Source organism: Neodiprion lecontei, chromosome 1 (assembly GCF_021901455.1).
Source record: "Neodiprion lecontei isolate iyNeoLeco1 chromosome 1, iyNeoLeco1.1, whole genome shotgun sequence".
Lineage (NCBI taxonomy): Eukaryota > Metazoa > Arthropoda > Insecta > Hymenoptera > Diprionidae > Neodiprion > Neodiprion lecontei.
The window spans coordinates 12,045,333-12,069,576 of record NC_060260.1 but is presented as its reverse complement, the minus strand read 5'-3'; the positions used below and the strand labels follow the sequence as shown (position 1 = coordinate 12,069,576).

The 24,244-nt window shown below is 34.8% G+C and overlaps 3 protein-coding genes across 5 annotated transcripts; 1 reads left to right on the top strand and 2 right to left on the bottom strand.

Annotated features, from left to right (window-relative positions):
• Positions 1-4,279: 4,279 nt before the first annotated feature.
• Positions 4,280-9,573, bottom strand: LOC107221957 (probable RNA-binding protein EIF1AD). Its single transcript, XM_015661144.2, has 3 exons — positions 9,217-9,573; positions 4,952-5,229; positions 4,280-4,829 (listed from the first exon to the last, which is right to left on the bottom strand). Exons 2-3 carry the CDS (start codon positions 5,219-5,221, stop codon positions 4,650-4,652), a joined length of 450 nt encoding a protein of 149 aa, XP_015516630.1. The 5' UTR covers positions 5,222-5,229; positions 9,217-9,573; the 3' UTR covers positions 4,280-4,649.
• LOC107221953 (DNA polymerase subunit gamma-1, mitochondrial) lies at positions 5,236-9,206 on the bottom strand. The gene has a single exon (XM_015661141.2). It carries the CDS (start codon positions 9,097-9,099, stop codon positions 5,578-5,580), a length of 3,522 nt encoding a protein of 1,173 aa, XP_015516627.1. The 5' UTR covers positions 9,100-9,206; the 3' UTR covers positions 5,236-5,577.
• An 816-nt stretch (positions 9,574-10,389) lies between the features above and the next one.
• Positions 10,390-23,986, top strand: LOC107221960 (centrosomal protein of 97 kDa). 3 transcript variants are annotated; one of them, XM_015661148.2, is made up of 12 exons: positions 10,390-10,472; positions 10,761-10,912; positions 11,911-12,069; positions 12,239-12,340; positions 13,244-13,440; positions 14,046-14,129; positions 14,491-14,786; positions 17,285-17,515; positions 17,633-18,241; positions 18,463-18,592; positions 18,707-18,920; positions 19,011-23,986. In XM_015661148.2, exons 1-12 carry the CDS (start codon positions 10,460-10,462, stop codon positions 19,605-19,607), a joined length of 2,784 nt encoding a protein of 927 aa, XP_015516634.1. In that variant the 5' UTR covers positions 10,390-10,459; the 3' UTR covers positions 19,608-23,986. The 3 variants fall into 3 exon arrangements, with proteins under 3 accessions (XP_015516634.1, XP_046595228.1, XP_046595223.1); XM_046739272.1 differs by having other exon boundaries at positions 17,270-17,515; XM_046739267.1 differs by having other exon boundaries at positions 17,261-17,515.
• Positions 23,987-24,244: the final 258 nt, after the last annotated feature.

Genomic DNA, 24,244 nt, shown 5'->3' with positions numbered 1-24,244 from the left:
GTATCAAACAATAGGATACAACATAAAGATATGATATAATATAAATGAGATATTTTATAATAGTGATAAAGTAAGAGTGGTTTAGGCAATCAAATTGATTTTTCAGTAAAATGTTGAACGCCCTTTTTGAACATTTTTATCTAGATTCACCATTTGAACAGGCTACTAGCTTTATTAAAACGTGTGATTTAAATTTATGGACCAGTTAAGAAATGATACATATTGCGTGATTAAAAATGTTCAACTCGTAAAAGCAACAAATTGGTACAAAGAATCAATCTTTTCAAGAATAGAACTAGTAAAATCGTTGAGTGGTCAATACGTATTACTGATTCATAACAAACGGATTCGACGATCAGGCTGCAGTGAAAATAGGTAAGGGGCATTCCATGTCAACTCGACTCATGATTTTCCCTCACCATTTTTGATTTGCTTTAGGATTTTTCATACGGTTCTCTGGTCAGAAAAAGGCACTTGTTATGTTTTGTAGATTTTTTCCTACAACCGTTCATTTTTTATGATTATTCAAATCTATCTAAAAATTGGCATTTTTTTAAATCTCAAAAAATTCTCAAAAATCTTATTCTTTATCCCGATCATTCTGTCACTCGTTCCACGACGGGGCGATTTTTTTTTCCATTTTCTTTTAGTATTCCAAACATTTTGAACAAACAAAACAACATGTTTTAACGTTTCAAAAATTCTATTCCCCACTATTTTAAATTCTCGCACCTTTCGTACACTCGTACTCTTTGCCCCAAGGCACTTCTATTCCATCCTTCATCAAGTATACTTCTAATCCATCGTTCGTACAATCGATTTCAACTTCAACTTCCAAGTTCAACCTCACACTTAGTTCCAGTCTAAATAATCATTAAATCTATTCATAATCCACTTTGCCTAGTTATGCAATTACACGTTTCTCAGTTCTAACAAAACCTTTATACAACCAAAGGTATACCTTTTCCATCTCATTATCACTGCTTCCATCTTCCAGGATCGAGGACATCTAGGATGAGTATAGAAGTGGTTCGATAACCGCTCGTCGAATCAAGCCGCCTCTAGCCCGTAACCTCATAATGATCCGGATGAGAAATAAGATTTTAGAGAACTTGTTGAGATTTGAGAAAAATTTTTTATATAGGTTTGATAATCGTATAAAATTAACGGTTATAGAAAAAAATCTGAAAAAATTAAGGAGTGCTTTCTTGTGACTGAAGAACCGTATGAAAAATTCTAAAGCAAATCCAAAATTATTAGGGAAAATCACTGGTCGAGTTGACATGGAATGCCCCGTATGCTTTTACTCAGGCACATCAAATAGAACAATTTTTCCTATATACAAATATTAGTATTGGTACTCGCCCTTAATGGACGAATAGTTTACCCCCTTCATGGAGGTTTTTTCAAATATGCAAGAGTACACACACACACACACGCAACATTCCTGTTTTCAATATAACGGCAACAGTCGTACCAGAACGGATTGTCAAATGTTTGATGCCGTGAGTGAAAAGCAAAATAGAGAGGGTGGTTCACCCTCTCAGACACGCCTGATAATTTTGTAACATCTTGAAACGTCAACTACGAGCTTAAAGATATATTTTGAATCAGCGTACACATTTTAAACAAATGGGAGACAGCTACGACACGGAATTTCATGTAAGGGGTAGCTTACGCCCTTGAGTTTGCGTTTTTGCAAAAATGCAAAAACACGTCAAGTTTCATTTTGTTTAATTTTTCATGTCATTTTTACCCTTTAAAATGGCAATAGTTTCATTCAATTTGATCCACAACTTGTGATTAAACTTTAAGAAAGAAACGATTTTTATTTTTTCAATACGCGTGGCAGTCTTTTAACTGACTTACGTGAGAAATATTTTCTGCACACTCGGAAAAATTGCTACTAACAGTTATTAAAAGAATTCTAGTAAAATACGGCACAAGTAACTATTTAGTGTAAATATAGTAGCCAATGTGACATTTTCCATTTGTTGCAACGGTAAATCTATTTGTTGAAGTACCTAGATTTTTTTTTTCTTTAGTTCAATAAGACCTCATAAATTACCACAATTTTTTATTAGAAAATATAACATGAGTGACTCAAATGAGAAAGAATAGTAACACACTAGATTTCGTCGTTCCAGCTACTAACAATAAGCTCAACTGATGAAATCCACGTACTTCTCATGGTTTTCTAATGGTAAAACGTTCAGTTATGGTAAAAATGAAAACTGTTAAGGACTGTACAATAATCATAGGTAGAAATTTTTCTCTGTGTGTGATTGTATGTTTGAACTGCAGTGCTGTTAATCTGTTCTGGTAAATAACTAAATTTAAGTATGATCCTAGAACATCCGCCGATGACCTGCAGCTTTTTTCACCCAATCGTTACATTGCTAAACTTCTCATCGCACCTTCATCACCGCCACAAAAAAGCGGGGAAATAGCACGATAGTAATGTGAATAATATATGTATATGGAAACCCAGGAAACTCGGTTGCTCGAATGGAGCATTGCCACAGAGGTAATATAGAGAGCGATCCGGGTAAAAGCAGACAGCAAATGATTTATGAGCAAGTAAAGCAACGTGAAAATGACAAAAGGCCCATCAAATCACTACGTATTTGGTCTACTTCGTGCTTGTAAGTATTTCGTGCTCCATAGCTCCCTATATATGGGGGATTTCACAAAGATACGACCAAGCTAAACCGATGGGGTCTCGAATTTGAGCCATATATACTTTTTTCTAAAAGGTTTTGAGTTTGGAAATATACTCCTAAAGGGATTTTTTAATTGCCGCCTTCGTTTGGACAGAATCACTCTCGGTGAGTTTGAAAAATGTCATATTCAAGGCCAAGTTTCTAATACCAAAAAAAAATGGATATTTCAAAAAAACATCAAGAACAAAAAGGTATTGTGTTTGAACGTAGTTTCGAGGAAAAAATATGCGATATCATAAAAACCAGCAGAAACGAAAATAATCGATATTGTTTCGCCTCCAGAAAATACGCCATTTTATGGAGTAGAAGTCGTAGGAAATAAACCATCGTCTAATGTAGTGGGGGTGGGGAAATCTTGTTCACGTTCATTTGGACTACCCCAAATGCAGGTATTTTTTATTTTTTTTTTTTATTCATCCGAGAAAGGGTACTCGCTGCAATTATTACGCAAGTTTTTCGATAGGAATAAATTCAATTAGTCCTCGTTCAAATCCAAATGCTAAACCGCCGCCTGATTCTTTAATTCAAGCCAATTGAGAGTGAGCGACTATACTTTGCACACGTAACTGGAATTTTATGTCTCGATGGTTCAATGAGTCATTGTCTCTTTTTCTCCTAGTTACACTATCCTTCATCCGCAATTAATATATTTTGATTGAGAAGTACACCGCTGAATAATACCGATACTTGATGGCTCCAAAAATATTAAACTAATTTGTTCAGATGCAATACGACTTATTCATAGCCAACTTATAAGGTATGACGAATATTTTTCGCGAAGATAACCAGTTGAATCTATGGTTCATAACTGTTCTCATATTTCTTGCAAGTCAACAATACCTTGGTTAATTTTCGATAACTATATCATAGTCTTCCGTTATATTTTTTCTAAGCATCGTGTCATGCATACAGGATGTATCAGTATTCGGGGACCATCGGATTGGTGAACTTAAATCAGCGTTGCTTTAAAAAAAAAAAAATGACATCAACTTTTGCACTGATCAACTATCAACAATAGATGTTAAACATTTCTACGAAAAATTTTATTACACGACTTGAGAAATCTGTTTAAAAAAAAAAAAAAAAGTTTTCAGAATCTATAAAATTTAAAAGTTCACATCTAAACATTGAACATGTTATTGATTTGCAAAGCCAGGCGAGTATTGTCGGAATGTACGTGACCACCTGTGGATACTGCCGCCGAGCTTTGTAAACCCGGATAATTGGAAAAAGCTCTAAATTTTTTTCATAAAATACGTATCACACGCGACTACCTGTGGATACTGTAAAGCTGCAACCGTCGAGCTCTGTAAGCCCGGATAATTGGGAAAAGCTCTGAATTTTTCAAATGCTTTCATAACGTTTTGGAAAACGAGATGTTTTTCTAATCACGAGAAAAGTATACGCTGGTTGGATTATCAATATTAATCTTATTGCACATGGATTTGAACTCAAGTCTATGTATTTTATATAAAACTGTTGTGTTGAAATTCAGTAATTTACAATGAACTGCATTAATTATTTTAGTGACAATCAGTTTCAGAAAGTTCCAAATATGCGAATGGAGGAATCTTGTTTTTATTTGTATTTTTTACAATACAGAGATCATTTTTGGCCTTTCGTGTTAAATATATAGTCTTCGACAAATAGATATTTAAACGTGTATAATCTCCGATAACGGATTAAGCTGTACGATATTGATTTTGGATAAACTTCGCAATAAATTTAAACCTGATTTCAGAAACCTCATTCTTGACACGACCATACAAACCATCATAAAATACGTTTAAATTAAATCTGTATCCACGAAATAAAACAATTACTGCACAGTGCTGATACACTTAAACACCAGTTTGTACAAATAATAAAAAATTCCTTATCGCCAATTCATCATTGAGCATGACGGTAGCCCTAAGAGTTTTGTCATCAATCTGAATCTGAAGCTTCTGAACTTGTATCGCTTTCAGTTTCCGTGGTGTCATGATTTTCTGGCCGTCTGTTCGTATTTATGAACAGATCTTCATCTTCGTCGCGTTCCACTCGTTTTGAACCTTTCTCAAACTCCTGTGGCCAACAGTTTCTCAAGCGATAAAATTTGATATGCTCCTGAAATTAGCAGTTATATCGTTATTATTAATAACCGAAATATCATCAGAAATTGAACTATGGTAGTGCTAGTTATCTTTTTTCATTCTCTCCTCATTATTGTGTTTGAACCTACGTCTTACCTTAGTCAGTATTTTCACTATCTCAGCCTTGACTTTGTCCCCTTCGGGAATTGGCTCCACTAAAACATAGTCTCCTCTCTTGATCCATATGTTTTTCCGGTACTTGGTAGGCATTGAAACCAAGTAGTTCCCGCCTCCTGGACTGCTCGCTTCGTGAAGATTATTACCTTTTGATGCAACGATTCTTACTATAGACTGCGATTCCGTGGGAATATTCAAGTCCTCCCTGATTTCTTTCACAACGTGTTTTCGTTTTGTTGCTTTAGACATCTTCAAGGCTGAACACAAGAATTTCGACATGATAATAATACACTTATACTTACACAACTTAGACCTGAAACGTAACCGTATGTAATTATTTCAATTAAATGCGGGCTCAGGACGATTATCGAGCGAAGGCTAGTTATTTCACCGATAGAGATCAAGTTCAATGAAAAAAAATAATAAACCTTGTTGAGTTTTTATTCTTAATTAATATGTGTGTACATAAGTATTTAAAATAAACTAATAATTAATATTAGATACTACATACTACAAAGTATTTGTATCATGAAATGTCTTAAAATAATGTAGCGGCTGGCCGTATATAATGGAAAAACGCTAATATTTTATACAATGATTTTCATTCATTTTTGCAATTTAGTCGTTGTACTACGCGATTTATGCTCGAGAGCAACAAATCCTCCAGATTTAACTAACGCTTGCTGTACATTTAAACTCTCTCCGATAGGTACTCCGTAACGATTTTTCAAGCCATGAGGATTGGACGGTGTCTGACAATCGTGACTTGATTCTTTTCGCAAAACAGTATCTACTTCGACGGAGGTGAAGAAGGCTACTGACATAGGTAAGTCGTTCAATCCTAATCTATGAGCACAGAATGATCTGGTAAACAGGTTTGTCATGTGCATTGCTAAGGCAGCATTATACTTGTACTTGGAAGGAACCAGATACCTAATTTCATCATGAAACGAGAGACAAAAACGAGTTTTATCCTTCATCAACCACCTCATGCACACTAGCATCAAATGCAGAAAATCAACAGCTCCGCTTTGAACTACCCAATTCACTCTGGTTGGCAAATACTTATCATCTACGCCGCTTTCGGGTTCTAAAGCACGACTTAGTCGACAGTTTAGAAATGGTGTTACAGGCTTCGAGCTCCCGGCAATTTCTTCAAGCCGATTGAACATGGCTGACTCCGTGCCACCGACCCATTTACTATTTCCAAACATCTCATGAATGGTTTTCCCGTGAAGTTGTGCTATCCTGAAGGCATTATAGCTGGAGAAAGGTACGTCCTCGATATCTTTGCCGATGTATTCTGGTTTCAATCGAAAAACACGCTTTCCTTTTGTCATGGTGAACATTTTCTGAGCTTTTGAAATAGCTTCTGTTTCTGGCATTGAAGGATTAAACTGCTTCAACAATCCAGTGGCAAATTTTTGACCAGCGCCATATATCCTCGCATAATTTATTACTTTTGCATGATCTCTCGATATTCCAACAGCCTTTGCCGTTACGCTGTGCATGTCCGTCCCGTTTGTTTTACTACCAATCAATGTCATCCGACCAAAAGGTGTAGCACCATGAATCTGAGCACGGTATGCATCTCCAAGAACAGAAGCTATCCAAAGTTCCTGTGAGTCTACGTCAGCACCGACAATGTTGTATCCAGGTGGTGCTTGTATCATTGCACGTAACTCGGAGCCAACACGTTCTATGTGAGCATTCGACGCAGTCATCCAAGTTGATTCAATAGCTCTACGAGTCAAGGTACCAGAAACGACAACTTGCGGTACAATTGCTCCGTACTGCATGTAGGTCGAATCGTGATTGATAAACAAATCGTCTTGCGGTAGGTTCCTCGATTCAGGTGGCATGTCTCGTTTATTGAGCCATATAACTGTCTGCGAAAATATTCTTGCTCTATTGTTCCGCCAATATGAGAGCATCCTAGCTATTTTCAAAACTTTTTGTGCACTCGAATCAGGACCGGTCAAAATATTCTCTGAAAATTTATTCAGAAAATCTTTTGCTAGTGGATTTCCAACATTGTGCGACTTTCCATCTTTGTGCGGCAGCTTGAAGAACCAACAGCATCCATCTATGTCGATGTTGCACCAAACTCCAGTGCCTTTGTAGACGTGCTCGGCTGGATGTGTGACCTTTTTATGTCTCCAAAATTCAGTTTTACCCAAATCATCCTGTACTTCAGCTCTAAGATTTTGCATCAAATAATCTGTATCACTGTCCCTATCACCGCTGTTCAACAACGGGCATTGTTCAAATAATTCTTTCAATGGTAATTTTGTTTCAACATCCGGCTCATTATTATAAGGTACTAAAAAGCCCCATCCATGTTCTTTGATGTAATGTAAAGGATAATTTTCCCAAGATAACCTCAACAGCTTTGGAGTTATTTGCATGGTTGTGCTTATATTCTGTGGATGCGGAGCCCAATCTGCGTCACCTCTCTTAGGGCACAATTTCCTGTACCAGGCTGGATAACCTGGTTTATGAGGCATCCGAGCAGGTAAGAGATATTTAGTATCTTTAAGATATGCAAATTTCTCTTCTAGAGAATCGACTTCATCTTCACCATCAGTGAGGTACTTTTCTATATCCGACAATTCCTTCGTTTCCTTAGATTTTATCTCTTCGATTTCTCTCAATTTGGCCTTAGACAGCGAAGACTTCAATTTTATCGACTGTGTACTCCAGTCTTCGTCCCACATCCAAAGGTCCCTTTTATAATCTTCGTTATGCAAAAGCTTACATGTCTCATCAGCTTTTTTTGCTAATATATGCTTGGTCTCATTATTCAAATCTTCATACGTCAGCTCAGATTCTTCTAAATATCGCTCCCAGTTTGAGTTTACAGGTAGATATGCGGTGCCCAGTTCCAACATACCAGCAAGTGTAACTGGGTGAGGAAATCTTTCTTCAAACATTGGAAACAACTTTTGTAAAACTCTGTGTGTCGCTTCAACGTCCAAAGCACAATACGTAGTTAACTCTTGGAATTTATCTCGGATTTCAGACAACGTCCCTTCGACAAAAACATCCCTCATCTTCTTGCTCAATTTCTCACCACAGTACAATTCATGTACGTCAGCCAAGCCATTCATCGAGCTGCAACGCCTCCATTCTTCATCGTTCAAATTTGGTTTGTTGGCTTTCAATACAGCTCTTTGATAGCTGGTCACACCGCTGACACAAGCGTGCATAGACATTGTATCAACGAACCTCGTACCAGTACAATTGAGCCAATACTGCTCTTTGATTCTTGCCCTGTCGTATGAAACATTGTGTCCGACTACAATCTTTGGCATATTTTGTAGATCGTTCAATTTTCCACCATATTGCGTGCGACTACTCTCCAACGGTATCAGCATATCTGTAGTAAACTTTCGACTCCCGGCTGGCATGTTACTTCCGTCTACCAACGACTTGGATACCCAACTGTACCAGGCTTTCTGGCTGACAGCTGTGGCCAGTGTAGGAAGAGGTCCGGCATTCATGCAAACTTCTACGTCAAATACGAGGCCCGTTTCCAAAGGATAATCAACCCTATCCGCGCCTGTATCCGTATATCTGGTCCAACCATCTTGGAAAATCCACTCTTTCGGCATCTCCGGAATCTCTTTCACGATGTTATTTATTATCTTCAGATAGGGTTCGACCTGTGCTTTTCCAATATTGTAAAAATGCTCTTCTAAATTCTTACCTTCCAAGGTTGGCAGCTTCATTAAAACGTCTTCTAGACGTGTCGAGTCCTCAACGTTTATTCCAAATTTGTTTAAATCCTTCTTCAGAGTTGCAAGCTCCTGCTCGGACGGGCGATGGATCGAATCATTTTTAAACAATTGTTCATACAGACCTTTGGATAGCATTTGCATATTGAGTTCGTTAACACGTGTTAAGGATGGTTTTTCAATTCGAGATTCAACGGAGACATTCTGGGCCTCGCGAGTTTCGTAGTTTGAGGTTAAAGATGTTTGGTTAGGTTTCAAATCCTTTGATTTTTTCAGCTTGATCAACTTTTTGGAAAATTGTTTACTTGCCCGCTTAGGACCGGCGGTAGAATTACTTTGAGCGTAACTACGCGTTATACAACTGTTGAGCAACTGAATTTTTCCCTTCATTTCGCAGAAGTTTTCTACTTTTCAAAACATAGGCACGTGACGAGTATTCTGCAACCGATGTACACATTCGAACATGAAAATGTGCTAAAAATGTAACCAAAAATAATTTTCCCTTACCTGTACCCGTTCAATGCTGATGCCGAATTACACTGTTTTATAGGATTCTAAGAAGCCCAAAAAGTTCGACAAATTTAATAATACGTTACGAAAACGGCTCGTGCCAGCTGTGTGAGTCTGCAAACTAGCCAGAGTAGCATACAAATGACCCGCTCGCCGGTGCGCTGTCAAATGCTGTCTGCATTTTTTTTCCCAACTTTCACTTATCAGCGCTAATTTTCTGGTTCATAAAACGTCACAACTAGCTGTTGCATCGTTGCCGTTACATCTGCGTCTGATTTTGAAGTCGATCTACTCTACAGATACATTCAGCGCAAATGTCACGTCTTAAATCTCACTTCTAGCCCGCTTAAATTTAATGCGAATATTGTCGTGATTCGATGTAAATTTTTGTGCGCAATCGCCGTATACAATGTATTGGATTTTAAATGTACGTGACAAATGAGCGTTTTACCCCCGACAACGCCTCCGAGCACGGGGATATTCAACATTTATAGTTTACGGAAAATTTTAAATTCTACTGTTAACCATGATTTGACCATAGTCGATTATTTATAAGTTTATATTCGTGACGCATGCGCCTCGTCAAAACGTCAACTTCAAAAATCCCAAGAGTCTCAGAAAAGAATTAATACATGATATCTGAACAAATATATTTTAGTTTACTCAAAACATCACATATTTTATTTCAATTCATTCCATCATATACTTTCCATCAACGCTTTCTTCACTTGGCGTGTAAAATAGGTTTCAATTTTTCATCATCAGATAAAACGAAACATAAGAATGAAATTTGCAAAGACTTCATTTGGCTACGCCTAAAAAACTCCTAAAATAAAGAAATGATTCGATTACAAGAAAAAAATACCGTAGACTTTCTACAACTTTTCTCGAAAGTATACTTCTTCTGATAAACTTTATTAGTTTGCTTACGACTCTATCAAGGATTTTCCTAAAGATATTGAATTGAAGAATAAAACGTCGACTACGGCAGTTTGCAACCTCTTTCGAGCCTTTAAACGTTGACTGGAAAATATTCGAACGAGCCCACCTCACAGCGCACGAACAAGGGAAAGAAGTAGCATTGGTGAAACTTTATACAGAAAGTCTTACTGGAAGTATATTTCGGAATACACGAAAGCAGTTTCCCAGAATGCAGTGGTATTACGGAGCAGACGCCATATTTGCGGCGTCTGCCAGTTTACAGCGTTTATAGATTTCGTGCCAATTTATTGTGTTCATCATGGCGTCCACGGGTTAGTTAATGTATTTTCGTTTACCGTAATCAAGGTTTAACGTGTTAATTTAGAAATTGCGAATACGACAATGCGAATTCTGAAAAAACTTAAGCTTATCAATTTCGAAGTGCAATGTTGCCGCGTGCTAATTCTCAAACTGACAGTAATTCATGATATTTTCGCGCTGTCACTTTTGACGTATTGCTATTTTCTATTCTGCACCCCAGCCTGATTCTGTTTGAAAACTTTAATTAGTACAACATTCAAACAGTGAACAAATGATTAATGTACAGAAATATTTTACAGAATCTCTTGTCTGCGATACGTTGGATCTGAGTGGACAGGGACTAAAGAAATTGAGCAGATGTCCATCGGATGCAGACATCAATACCCTAATTGTTGACGATAATGAAATACAGCGTTTGGATAATCTTGACTCATACAACAAAATTACCAAGGTAATTGAAGCTGTCACTTCTTGCCAGTTTCATACTTCGAATATAAGATAGAAAACCTGAACAACCTGGAAAGCTCAGAGATTTCTATCTATCTATAGAAAAATTTTTGGCAGTTCCTTAAAGACACCTTAATATTTTCAATGTTCAAATCCCGTTGAAGCTACAGCCAAAAATAGTGGCCACACACGCTGAAATTGGTTGAAAAAGTACAAAGAAGCTCAACAATTGAAAGTTTTGCTTTATGATGTTTAAATTTAAATTGATACCTATTTATTTTTATTAAATGTTGATGTTTATAGTCGATTAACACACAGGCTAACAGCTAGAGCTCAAGTCAAAGTTAGCAGCATAGCATACCAAACTTATTTTAAATACGATAACGCGATACAGTTTAATGCTTATTATTTTAATGAAGTATAAACTCTCCACTAGATTAGCAAAAGGTTCGATTTTGAAATTCTTCTACTTTACACTGTATAGTAACTATTCAATAAACAATTCATCGAGCAAAACATTTTTCTAAATCACTTCTTCCGAGAGAAAATTATGTTAATTAATTTTATATCCTGTCAAAACAAAGCTTGGTTTGAGATCTTATTTCCTTGGCATCTGAGATATGTTTTGTTATAAGCTTGGAAACTAAGATCGAAAATTGTGAACCATAATATTTGTTTAAATGTGCAGGAATAACAAAGTATCGAAAATGAAACATTGTAGCAACTCTGTGTCACTAAATTTATTCGTATTACAAAGTCCGGACAGTTGAAGAATTCGAAACATTGAAATAGACTTTACAAACAATACCTATGCAGATTTGATTATATTTAGAATATTAGTGACTTCAAAAGTTTTAAAAAGTACTTACATTATTCGCACATATTTAATTCATTTTTTTACTTTCTTTTTTATAAATATTAATTTCATTCCTGTTTCTCTATCATGTAATTAATATCAGAGATATAATTTCAAAGAACATTAACACAATTCGAAACTTTCAGCTATCGATCGTAAGAAACCAGTTATTACGAATGTATGGAGTTTCCAAGCTACACAATCTTGTAACACTGAATCTGGCAAATAATGGCATTCTCACTATAGAGGGCATTAAGGACATGAGCAATTTACAAACTCTCTGTCTCGCTGGTAATAATATAAAGGTAAAATTGGATTAACTGATGATTAACACTATATTTAGCATGAGTTTCACGTTAGAAATATAACTTTATTATTTTTTCGTAAATAATTCGCAGGTTCGTCACCAATTTTCAATAATAGAGGCGGTACCACAGATTAATTCATGTATTTTTTTTTTTTTTTATTTTGCAGTCCATCGAACATTTACATACGAACACAAAATTGGAGCATCTGGATTTGTCAGAGAACAGTATTAGTCATCTATCAGACATCTCGTACCTACGATGTTTAAAGGTAATTTTTTTTTGGATCCTAGCCCTTGTTTATTTTGTAATGTTTTTTCTTGCACACCCGTATCATTTTTAACCAATTTTAATGAACTTGAATATTACTACTAGACATATTTAATTGGTAACGAAAATGTGATACCTATTCTGACATCTGGTAGTGGGAAATTTACTGCTTTTCTGGATGTGTAGGTTATTTTGAAATATTTCAAGTATAGTATTTTTTGTACTATGTATTACCCCATTGTAAAAAATGAGAGCCACTCGGGTTGCACAAAGCTCTCTCCACCTTTAGGTTCGTGTAATTCACCTAAAACCATCTGATAATCGCCCTTCACCTCTTTGTGCCATATTGCTTGGCTATATCTCCACTTTCATTCCCAATCAATATGAAGTATACAATACATTCATTTGGTATTGCGTGAAGTGTAAAAAGATATCTTACAATTATTGTTCAAAATATGAAAGTTAGCTACTTTAGTTACTATTGATATTTCATCAAAATGTAGTTTACAACATCAATGAAAATCACCGAGCAATATTAAATATTACAAAAATTCAACCTGGCAAGCGTAACGAATCGTGAAAAACGTTGCTCGCTTATGCACACTATGTTAAAGAAACACAGCTAGATCCATATCACAAAGTAAGCCATTAGTAATTGCATGTAGTTGTCTGTTATCAACACTATGTAGTGTCATGTGCAATTTAAACCTAGTGTTTTTTTGTATGAAATTCTAAAAACTTGCCCTCTGAAACTCACTTCCAAGGAAAGTCGTTTTACGAGAAATTTGATCCTATTAGAAAAATTACAGACCAAAATTCATCTTTCCTATTTCTGACACACGTGACTCAACAATTATTTTCATCTTCAAGATAATCGTAAATAAATGGATGAAATGATTTTTAGGAATTATTTTTGCACAATAATCGTATAGTAACGTTGCGACAGTGCGAACGTTATTTACCTGGATGTTTAGAAACTTTGACATTGGCTAACAATAATATAACGGATTTGAATGAGATGTCGCACTTGGCTAATTTAACAAATTTAGTCAATTTTTCAATTGCTAACAACCCTTGTGTCAGTATGACAGGTAACAGTATGTATCCTTTTTAACAAGTAATAATTTTACAGCCAAAAATAAAAATGTGTCTATATTCAGCTAGGTCATCCTTTGCCAATTTTTAAATTTTGTATCAAACTTAATACTCTAAGTTACTCTTTCAGTAGTTATTGAAAATCAATTTGAATCGTATAGAAATATTATCACTCGGACCTTCAGACTCTAAAAAACCATCTATTAATTGTGTGTACAGTTAAATCAATATTCAAAAACGTGATCATGCCTGTTCTTTCAATAGTTGATAATCTTGCACAAAAATCATAGGATCATTTTTGTACGAATTTATTAGTATTCGTATTAACATTGTAATATCTTTATTAACATCAATCGAAACTTTACTCAACTTTTCCAATTTGAGAGGAGTAAGTGTATTGTCAGAAACCACACATCGATTTCCTAGTAATGTACGGAGTCTGATTAATGTACCTTAAGTATTAGAAACTACGCTTTGCTATCGTTTTCTAAACAAACATTTAGTGAAGGATATTTCTGACTGATGAATCTGTCTAAAACATTAAAACTTGGTTTTATATTACATTTAGTATTCTATCACTAGTTTATTATTCTTTAATCAATAGTTTATAGTGGATTTGACTATCGTCCATTTGTTATCAATTGGTGTATGAGTCTGAAATCAATTGACGGCTATGCTGTGGATCCAATTGAGAGGTGAGTATTGTTTTGAAATATTATTCACATACACACTTTTCTTCTCGCCGTACGTGCTATATATTTAAAACAAGCTTACATCAATTACAAATTCCCTAAGTACCTAACAAGATTATTCTCCCAATAATAGAATACATAAAAGCCATTCATACATGAAATCTTTATTACAATCTTATTCTATTTGTGGAAGCATTCGTAATGACTTTTGTCATCTCCATAACGATTTATTTTGAAAACCACTACGATTTGGCTTGTGCCGGACTTGCACTTGACATTATCAAATAATCAACACCATTAAACAGAAACAATGTTTACCAATTGAACAATGATACAAATATCTTTACAATCATTGTCCACTCAGCCTGAAAGCAGAGTGGCTTTATTCACAGGGGCGTGGCAGGCAGTTTCGGGTTGGTGAGCATACACTACTCTCACATTACCTTGCTTCGGTCTGTCCTCTGTCGGGTGAGTCCCTTGAAAATGAAGCAGACCGTAAACTCCGATTGATTCTAAGTAAAGCGCAGCATCATCAGCAACAGTTGAACCAACAAAGCGACTCTGGTAGTGTGCACAGTTTGAGTAGCGTTGGTATGAGTCCATCACCAGCAGCTAGACGCAGACTTAACACAAACAGGACAAGCTCGCCAAGACGACCTGGTAAGCCTGATTTTAAAAACACGACATACATGGATTCTCTGTTAAAGTAGCGTACATGGATATCGACATTCATCTTGTACTCTTAAGTCAATCATAGTTCTGTTCTTGTTATCACGAAATTGCTTTCCAAGCTGTGGAGGATATCGTTTGGAAATTCAGATATTGTTATTGATTGAGTTTTACACGATGGTAGGTTTAACACCATTTTCATTTTACTTCTTGGCATAAAGAAATTTAACACGCGTGCACGCACACCCACCTACACACATTAGTATCTAACCCAGGAGTGGAGTGACGTATAGACTCTGGTTTCAAATTATTTTTGAATGTCTCCATCGTTATACACTTCAGCGTATGCTAAATTACGGCTCAATAATGCCACGTAAATTAAATCATACATAGCAGTATCAGCACATCAAATGCTGGCGTTTCGGTCCTCGAGGATCTCTTTCAAACTTTGTAAACTTGTGTATATTTCTCTCTCAGATTAATCTTTTTAAAATTATGAGCAATGGAAGTATTGAAAATATTTCAAAAATGGTCTGGTAAATATTGTAATACAGGAGACATATTCTCATAAGGGAAGATTGTGCAATAAGGGAGATTAATTTTGACCTAAGTTTTTTGACACACTCTAATATTGGACAGATATAAAAATAACTGTGTTTCTGTGTTTCAATGGATGAGTATTTATTAACGAAATAAAAATATTGATAATTAGATCTAAGGTATGTGAAAAGTGTGAAAGAGTTGAACAAAAAGACCAGGATGTTTTCAGTAAATTCTCAGAACAATAGAATAATTTTCAGAAACATGGAAAATTAAATATTCAAAATTTTCACCTCACCGACAAATTTACTTACAATGAAACCCGATCTCTCCATTTTCACCACAAAGTAGATAAAAAAAATATTTTTCTAAATTGGTTCCTCCTATAGCGCAGTTTCTCTTTATCAGTAATTATTCTCTGGTCATATTAATAAATTTAGCATTATTGAAACACTTCTTCATAGCATATGTAATGTGTTATTATACCCGAGTAAGATTAAATGCACTCATTCTCTGATCCAGCTGATCACAGGCAATTCATGACTTGCTCTCTATTTTCTAGAAAGTAGAAATAAACGCTGTGAAAGTGGTTGCAATTGCTATTTCTAAACTATGAGCTTTAATTTCTGGCTTCTGGGGTATAAAACTTACCCTACCTGACCACTGCCAGGTCAATATGTATATTTGAACCATGATTATTTGAAAGTTAAATAAGATAGTTCGACGTAGTGGAAGTTGTGTATTGGACAATCCATATTAGGTAATAATATTTTCTTAGAAAATCTCAACTGGCCATGCACACTCATTATACATTTTTTCTCCAGTTGCACCCATGTTGTCTTATTACGAAGAAAAGACCATACAATCACCAAAATATTACGATGCAAAATTTTGTGCCTGCTATTCACCTTGCAAAGGTACACAGATATTAAAGTTGGCCAAATATTATTAAGTCGCATATTGTAGTGTATTCGTCTTCATTGAGCAGCTGCTTATACTTAGCTTATTAATATTATTCTGTGCCATTTACAAAGAGTATTGTTTTGGTTGTATGCACGAAAGTGCATGGCCATAAGTTTACGGCATAACAAAGAAATAGATTTCCCAAAATCACTAGGAACTAAAATGATCACTAAACTGCTATTGAACTGGAGGTATTATCATGCTTGTCAATATGAAAACAATGCATTCACAACGTCACATTGCATTTAAAATTACCTATATTCATCAGATTATTCTGCTTCATAAATATCACATACAATATGCGTAGCATACATATTTGTACTAATAGAAGCTTCCCAACGAGGTGTCAAGTTCCCTAAACTTAGCAAAGAAAACCCTCGATCCTGGTCAAACAAACAGTGTGTGAGAACACACAAAAAGACACTATTCATGTTATTTGATTAATTTAAAATGCCGTGTATACCCTGTAATATGAAATAAATTCAGCGCGAAATATTCAGACAAAATATATGCCATCAAATTGAGATTTTAAATTCTAATGCTTATTTATCTGCAAATCCGAGCCTGATCAGATAATTCTCAATGTGTTATGTCCAGGATCAGGAATCTCAGACTCAACGTTTGAGTGGTTCTTGATTCTATTTATTTGAAGTATAGACTGTACTTCACAAAGCTTGGATAACATTTAATGCGTTTTCATTTATTGCTACTCAAAACTCAGTGTCGAGAGTTCTATAAATATATCTAAAAAATATAAGACAATTATTGCCATAGTAGGCTAGAATACTGTTTCTGCAGTACGTAAATTAGGTAAAATTTACAAAGCTAAGCTTGGTAACAAAATTAATGTTCAGACTAGAAGATTACCATTACATTTATCATTTGCACACAACGGCTAGCTCAGCTAGCATAAGTCTTCCAAGCACTTTAATACAGTATTCAAAATCTGATATCTTCCAAAGTTGAAACAGATTCCCTTTTGTTAGGCTCGTCACGAAAATCTATGAGAATAAGATCGCCAGATCAAATATTAGCTGGTTGTCACCCTGATGCTATGGTATCGTCTTGCCATGCTCCTAATTCTACATCTAACAGTGGTCACACGCTTCTTGGAGGAGATGATGTACTGATGACGCAAAGTCTGGACCCTAGTTTGCTTAGCAATAGCCTGAGCCACAAAATGACACATAACAACGAATCTTCACTGCAGGTCGAAGGTGAATACATTAAACTTCTCTTAACATCATTCAAAATAATCGTGTCAGTTGCTAGATAATTTTATTAAAATTTAGCGAACATAAAACACAGTGTTGATGTTAATGAAACTGTTGCAGAAACCTCCAGTCCTTTGCAAGCAGCAACAAAATTGTTACCGGTACCAGAATCGCTGATGAGTCCAGATTTCAGACCTCCGTCAGGTCTTTCACGTATTTTACCAAAAACGCCTCCTAGCAAATTGAATTCCCCAATTCAAACTACAATTCCCGTGAAACCATGTCCGGACAATGCAGGGAAAGCTGTATCCACTGCTTTTACACCTAATCCAATGGCCAAAACAAATGTGGGAGTCCTTAAAACCAATGCTTTAATAAAGAGTAACTCTGCAACAAATTGCAACATTGGAAAATCTAACATTTCAAAGCCCGTTATTACTAATACCAATGGAAAATGTCCACACAGTGTTAAAATAAATAATTACGTTCAAAGTAAAACATTACCGATCAAAAGGAATAATAAAAGCTCACCAAACTTAGGCCGAAGTATTAATAGGCCAAAAAGCGCTACGGAAAGGGGGAGACCTACTCCAGGTAGGCGAAGTAAGGACGGTGACGGTGATAATAACATAACGATGAGTAGCGACGAAGACAGCGAAGTCTGTCAGGCAAAGCTGGATGGAATTCGACACCGAGCAAATCAACGGCGTCAAGAGGACACCAATAAGGGTATGAATAGATAAAAATGATTCATAACAAACACTAGACTATACTGTTGTGGAAAGATTGATTGAACATGTGTGTTGATGCTCTCATGTTTTAATGAAAAATATTTCTTTTCATAGAAAAACAAGTTTTTAATTGTAAAACATCTTCATCACATTAGCACCTTTTTGTTAAATATACCTTAAATAGGGCTATTCTTCTTTACCCAACATAATTTGTTTTAGATGATCAAACAGAGAAAGCAGCTATTTGCATACAAAGACTGTGGCGAGGGTACCGTACCCGAAATCTGAATAAAAAAGCAACCAATATATTAAAAAATATTGAAATGATGAGAACAAACAAATACATTCAGTAAGTATAAAAGTTCAAACGTTGAATTTTGGATAATGAAATTACTGAAGATTACTCATGTGTTAGGGTCATTTTCCGATTTACAATTCAATATATTGAAACACCTGTCAACAGAAAATTATCGACCGACATGGAGGCAACGAGAACAGCTTTAGAAAGCGAGCATAAGTTGCAATTATTACAAATGCAAGCTATAAATGCACTTTGGAAAAAAATAGTCAGTCTCCAGCCAGGATCGAACACTGGTGGAGATGTTGAAGGAACGTCACACGCTAACTCAGTTGTGGTTAATAACCTTGCCCAAACGTGTACTTTGCTGCACTCACAAGTAGGCAATTGTATTTGCATTGCAGTGAGTAAAATATACAGATATAGGCATATCAGATGAAAGATTACGGCTATTTTATTATATTTGCAGGTACAACAATTGCAAGACTCCATGTCAGAAATAAAACGCTGTATGTCTAACATGCAACCAAAGCCCACAACGTTGGACAACGGTGTTGCAACGCAAACTGAAATATCAGCGGTTCACACTCCAGCTGGCGAAGCCAATACGTTTCCATATTCACGTGCAAGCAGACCTCAATCATTGTCAATTCATCAGACTATACACGAAGGAAATGAAAATAAAAGTTTCGCATCAAATTTAGTAGATAGTGTTTTGAAAAAGGTTTCGCAATCGACAGATACAACGGACGATGAAGTAAACACAGACATTTTAAATTCCAACGAAAATCCGGAATTGCTAAATTCTAATGAAAATCCTGATGTGTTTAAAAGCTGTGAAGAGATTATGGAAGGTGAATATAAAGATGTAGATGGAGAAGTGGAGATCGAATATAAAGACGTCATCGAGGACGCAGCTATAGATGGTGAGGTTTGCGAAGAGACTCTTTGCAAAGAATTACATAGTTTAATTAAAACGGAAAATAGAAGGGAAAGCGACGCCGATAGTGAAAAGGAAAAAGATTCCAAAGAGCGTGATGTCAGCTTAAATCAGGATGATGAATAAGTTATAATGCATGTGTCGATAGCATAATTCATAACTCACCACCTGGAGGTACTATAAGTGAAAGTCTTGCGAAAATAACTATTGACAACTTAACATGGTACAAATTTTAATGATAATTTGTGCCAAATACAAAAAAGAAAAAGAGCACAATAGTACTACAATATAATCACATACATTGCTTTTTATAGGGTAAATTAAAACTATTTCAGTATCATGTCATCAATCATCGATGCGATGAATGGCAAAAAACGGCAGCTACCTATTTGCAGATTTTTTAACGGAAAAAATACCTATATTTCATGCTCGTACGGAAAAATGCTCACATGTTCATAACAAGTATGTATATCTATACATACCAAAAGTAACTTTACCAAAGAGAAAACGATATTATTAATGTAATCCAGATTTAAAATCTAAGAAAATTGGTAGTGGATTCATTTTTTAAACATTCACTTATTGGCATATCCACACGTCTGGACTACATTCGATTGTTTACAAAACGATAGGTTATTTTAATTTTAGTTAATGCACTGAACATAACATTTAATCAATTCTTCATCATCCTCCTAAACATTTGGTAGAATAATTCAACATTATCATATCACTCAGTTTCCAAAGTTATGAACATTTCCTTGAGGGTGAATTAGATTCGGTTACTTTTACTGGCACTAATTACCGATTGCATACGTTTTTGGACCTTACAAATAACATGAGTTTAAAATATGAATATTATCAGTCAACATTATCAACTCAAATAACTTTTCCGCCATTACTATCAGATCAAAAATTACTCCGTACCAAGAGGTTTGAGCTAGTAATACAAAGAACGTGTCATTTAAAAACTAATTTCATGTAAGTTACAGTGTTTCAAATCTCAGTTATTGTTCCAAGATGCTGTCATAATAATAATATTTTATTTCCTTATTAAAAAATAATAATAGAAGCCTATCAATACTCAGTATTTTGTTCAATAGTGACCGTTATATCATAACTCCACCATAGTAAATGGGTTTCCAATTTCGTTTCAGATTACAGAAAATCATGAGTAGTTAGAACAATGGGATGTACAATTTAATTATCCCAAAGTTGTAAATATTTCTGGGTATGTTCAGGCAGACTGTATTTTGCAACCATAATGAAATACATTTTTTCTCCAAGTTGCGAAAATATGGTTTATAAGTAGTAAAAGCTTACTCTGTTAAATGTACATTCTCAGTCACTCATAAATCGGAAATGCTTCTGTATTAATTGTAAGATGTATAATGTATCATAGATCTTCGACAACGCTTTCAACACTTACATGACTAAGTTCCTCTCCGGCTGAACGATACCCCGTTTTCCCGATTGAATTTACTCTTCTAACATTATGTAGAGCACAAAGCTTTTCCATTCTTCTTGCTTCCTGTTTTCTCTTCTTTAATACATCTGCATCTGATCAACTCCTGATTAGTCTTCCCATCGCTTTTGTAAAATGAGAAAGTTCCGTAATCGCGGAAATATGATCCATGCTGCAGCACATATATTGTAAATGTAAAAGTAACTAAGACCACAGACCAGAAAGGTCAGATTCAGGATTCGATAAATAAAATCCAATATTTATACATAATACGTAAAGTAGAAGAAAGAAATGAAACAGCAATCCAAAATTTATATATAATACGTAAAGCAGAAGAAAGAACTGAAAAAGCAATCCAACATTACATGATTACTTTGAAACTTGAGAACTCTACGATGTATATTTTTTATTGTGATTTGTGATGAGAGAGAGGAACTTTCTCGAAGTGGTGATGTTGAGTGGTTTGCTCCGGATGTTAGGAGTCTGATCTTTATGAAAATGTCTATTACTATAAGAGATAAATTTTCGTCAGATTTAAAAATTTATCAATTTGTGCATGAAATATTATTTTAATTTAAAGAATGCTGTCTAGCCACCACAATGGCAGCCTTTCCTGATGCTCACCGTATACAATCTTATCGTTTATTTCTTGGGTTACATCTTGTTGTTGAAGGACGTATGTGGGTCACATTTGTCATCAAATTTGCAATCTTTGAATCGATTTTTCAAAGAGACAAATATTCCAAGTACCTGTGCTATCGCGTGATCTCAGAGATGCAGTAGATCCATCCTTTAGCTTCGATTCAAGACCAAGCCAAACTAAATCGTACCATCAGCACGTCAAATTATCTTGTTGAAAGCTAAAGCAAAGGCACTGCATGGCAAGTTGTTCCCTCGTCATTAACTGTTCTTTGCACACACCTAAAGTCAGAATGTTCATCCAATCGTAAATAGAATCGAGTGGAAAGAGCCAATAAAATGGTAAATACCCCGTCTCCTTAATCTATCCTTTTACTTTGTGTAGAATAATATTAACAATAAGTTTACCTTCAGATAATCGGGGTAAGTCGATCGAGTTAAACGATTTCAGGAGATGAAAAACAACCCTAATTATATAAAGGTAAAGATGATAGTTCTAAAGGAAACTACCGACACTTCGTACAAGATCGGTAGTGACTTTATAAACTTAAGGCAAAACATTCTGATAATTTCAGATCTGCGCAAAATCTTCTTGCGATCAATTGTATTCCGAAGTTATCCTTCGATCTAGTCAATATTTTAGCTCCAAGCTTTAACGTACATAATAGTAATCTTATTAGACTTGTTACGTAGCTACTGTTTGTTGTGACAAAGGCTGCGATTCGAATCAAGTAGTGCTGTGCATTTTTATTAGTTATGCATAGCTACGCCTCTATTTTATATTTTTAGTACTAACCTATGCTGTTATAATTACGAATTAAAATTTAGTGTGAGAATATCGATTAAAAGTATTCATAATTGCATTCTACTTCACTAGTTCCTACTTCACACCTAAATGTAATTCAGTCAGAACAGAATCATTTATTCGTGTAACAACACGATGCGAAACGAAGCTTGATCTGAATAGTAGCCAAAATGTTGAATCTTATCTGGATAAATTTATCTTATAAATTTAGATTACTCCTTGCAGAATTTTATTTACACCCCAGACGGTATGGGAATCTATGACATTATGATTTATCATATTTTTCTCTAAAGAATGATTATACTGTGCGATAGTGTCATTGTGCACCAAACGTGCATGCTATGTGTATACTTTTATGAAAAATACAAAGATGCACAGTTATAAACTAACAACTGTTAGTACTTTTTTCAAGTCATGTAATGAAAATTTGCACCCCTGATGAATATCTATCTTGTAATATACCTAAGTATGTAAGTAAACAGACCGAATAACTTTGAGTTACTATACTACATTCCAAGAAAATAAAATAAGCACAACTGTAATAAGCAAGTTACCGCAGACTGCCATGTGAAATAACATCACACTTGAATAATATACATGCGTCATTATCAAAAAGTAGATTTAAATTACATTCGTTGTTGAGTCTTAATAACAGACTGAAACATTGGACTGTATATCTGAGATATCCGAAAGCTTTTGTATTTATTGTATAACACATTCCGGCTGTATTCTCCATCCAATTTTATTTCACTAATATCAAATTGTGAACAGCACAGATTCTAATGTTACTTTATTCTAAGAGCTGATGTGAAATATACATATTAGTATACAAAAATGAAACATAAATTTAAACTAATATACAATTTTTTCCGTGAAAATAAGATTCCCATGTAAGCATACTTAGAGAAGGTAGCAAAATCTTGACAGATTTGGAAAATTTGCTGACGTGGGTACAATTGACATATTGTGCTCGATAAACTGTGTACCCAAATTAACGATAATTTGTACGGCGCATTTAATGCTTATGAATTTCATACAAAAAAAATATTAGTAAAAATGTTATAGAACTCAAACGTTTTTTATAATAATGATGCTATGAACGCTATACTTGGTAATTTAAACCTGTTGATCGACAGTTAAGATAGGTAGCAAAATAATATGAAATGCATTGATGATATATGTATATATACATATATATATATATATTTACACATTGAATTTTATTAAGTCATCTGAGTTACTCGCAATATTAAAAAGTCTGTATGAATTAGATGAAGCAGAAGATTACATGTTACCTCAATTTTGTTAGTATGTATATTTACTATATTACTTAATATTATAACTAAACGTTGCACTGAAAGATGGCATCAATAATCCATAAATCGGTTTTTGTAGAACCTCATTCTTGACATTGGCTTCATAAAATGCTTTTGTCGCTAATTCAATTACATGAAATATTTATAATTACTACAAGTTAGTTGAATATGTAATGTTACATAGGTATATAAATCTAATTTATACAGGCCTTTTTCATAAAATGGTTAGACATAAAATAACTGCACGTTCACAAGCAAATAAATACACAATGTAACCACTTTATATTCTGACTTTTCACATCCATTGCTTTCTAATTTTCTATCAATAACTTTTTTCTGCTCCCACAATTCATACTAGATAAAAAATATACAAGATATTGATAAAATTATCAACAAATCACAGTTAGATAAATTCGGTCATTTCATTCCCTTTAACCTCCTTCGAATGCCTAAGTTTGGTTTTTTTTTTTTCATCAATTCCATCACAGTATAAAAATCAAATTGATCGACTCAGAAATTGTATTGCTACTATTATAAATAT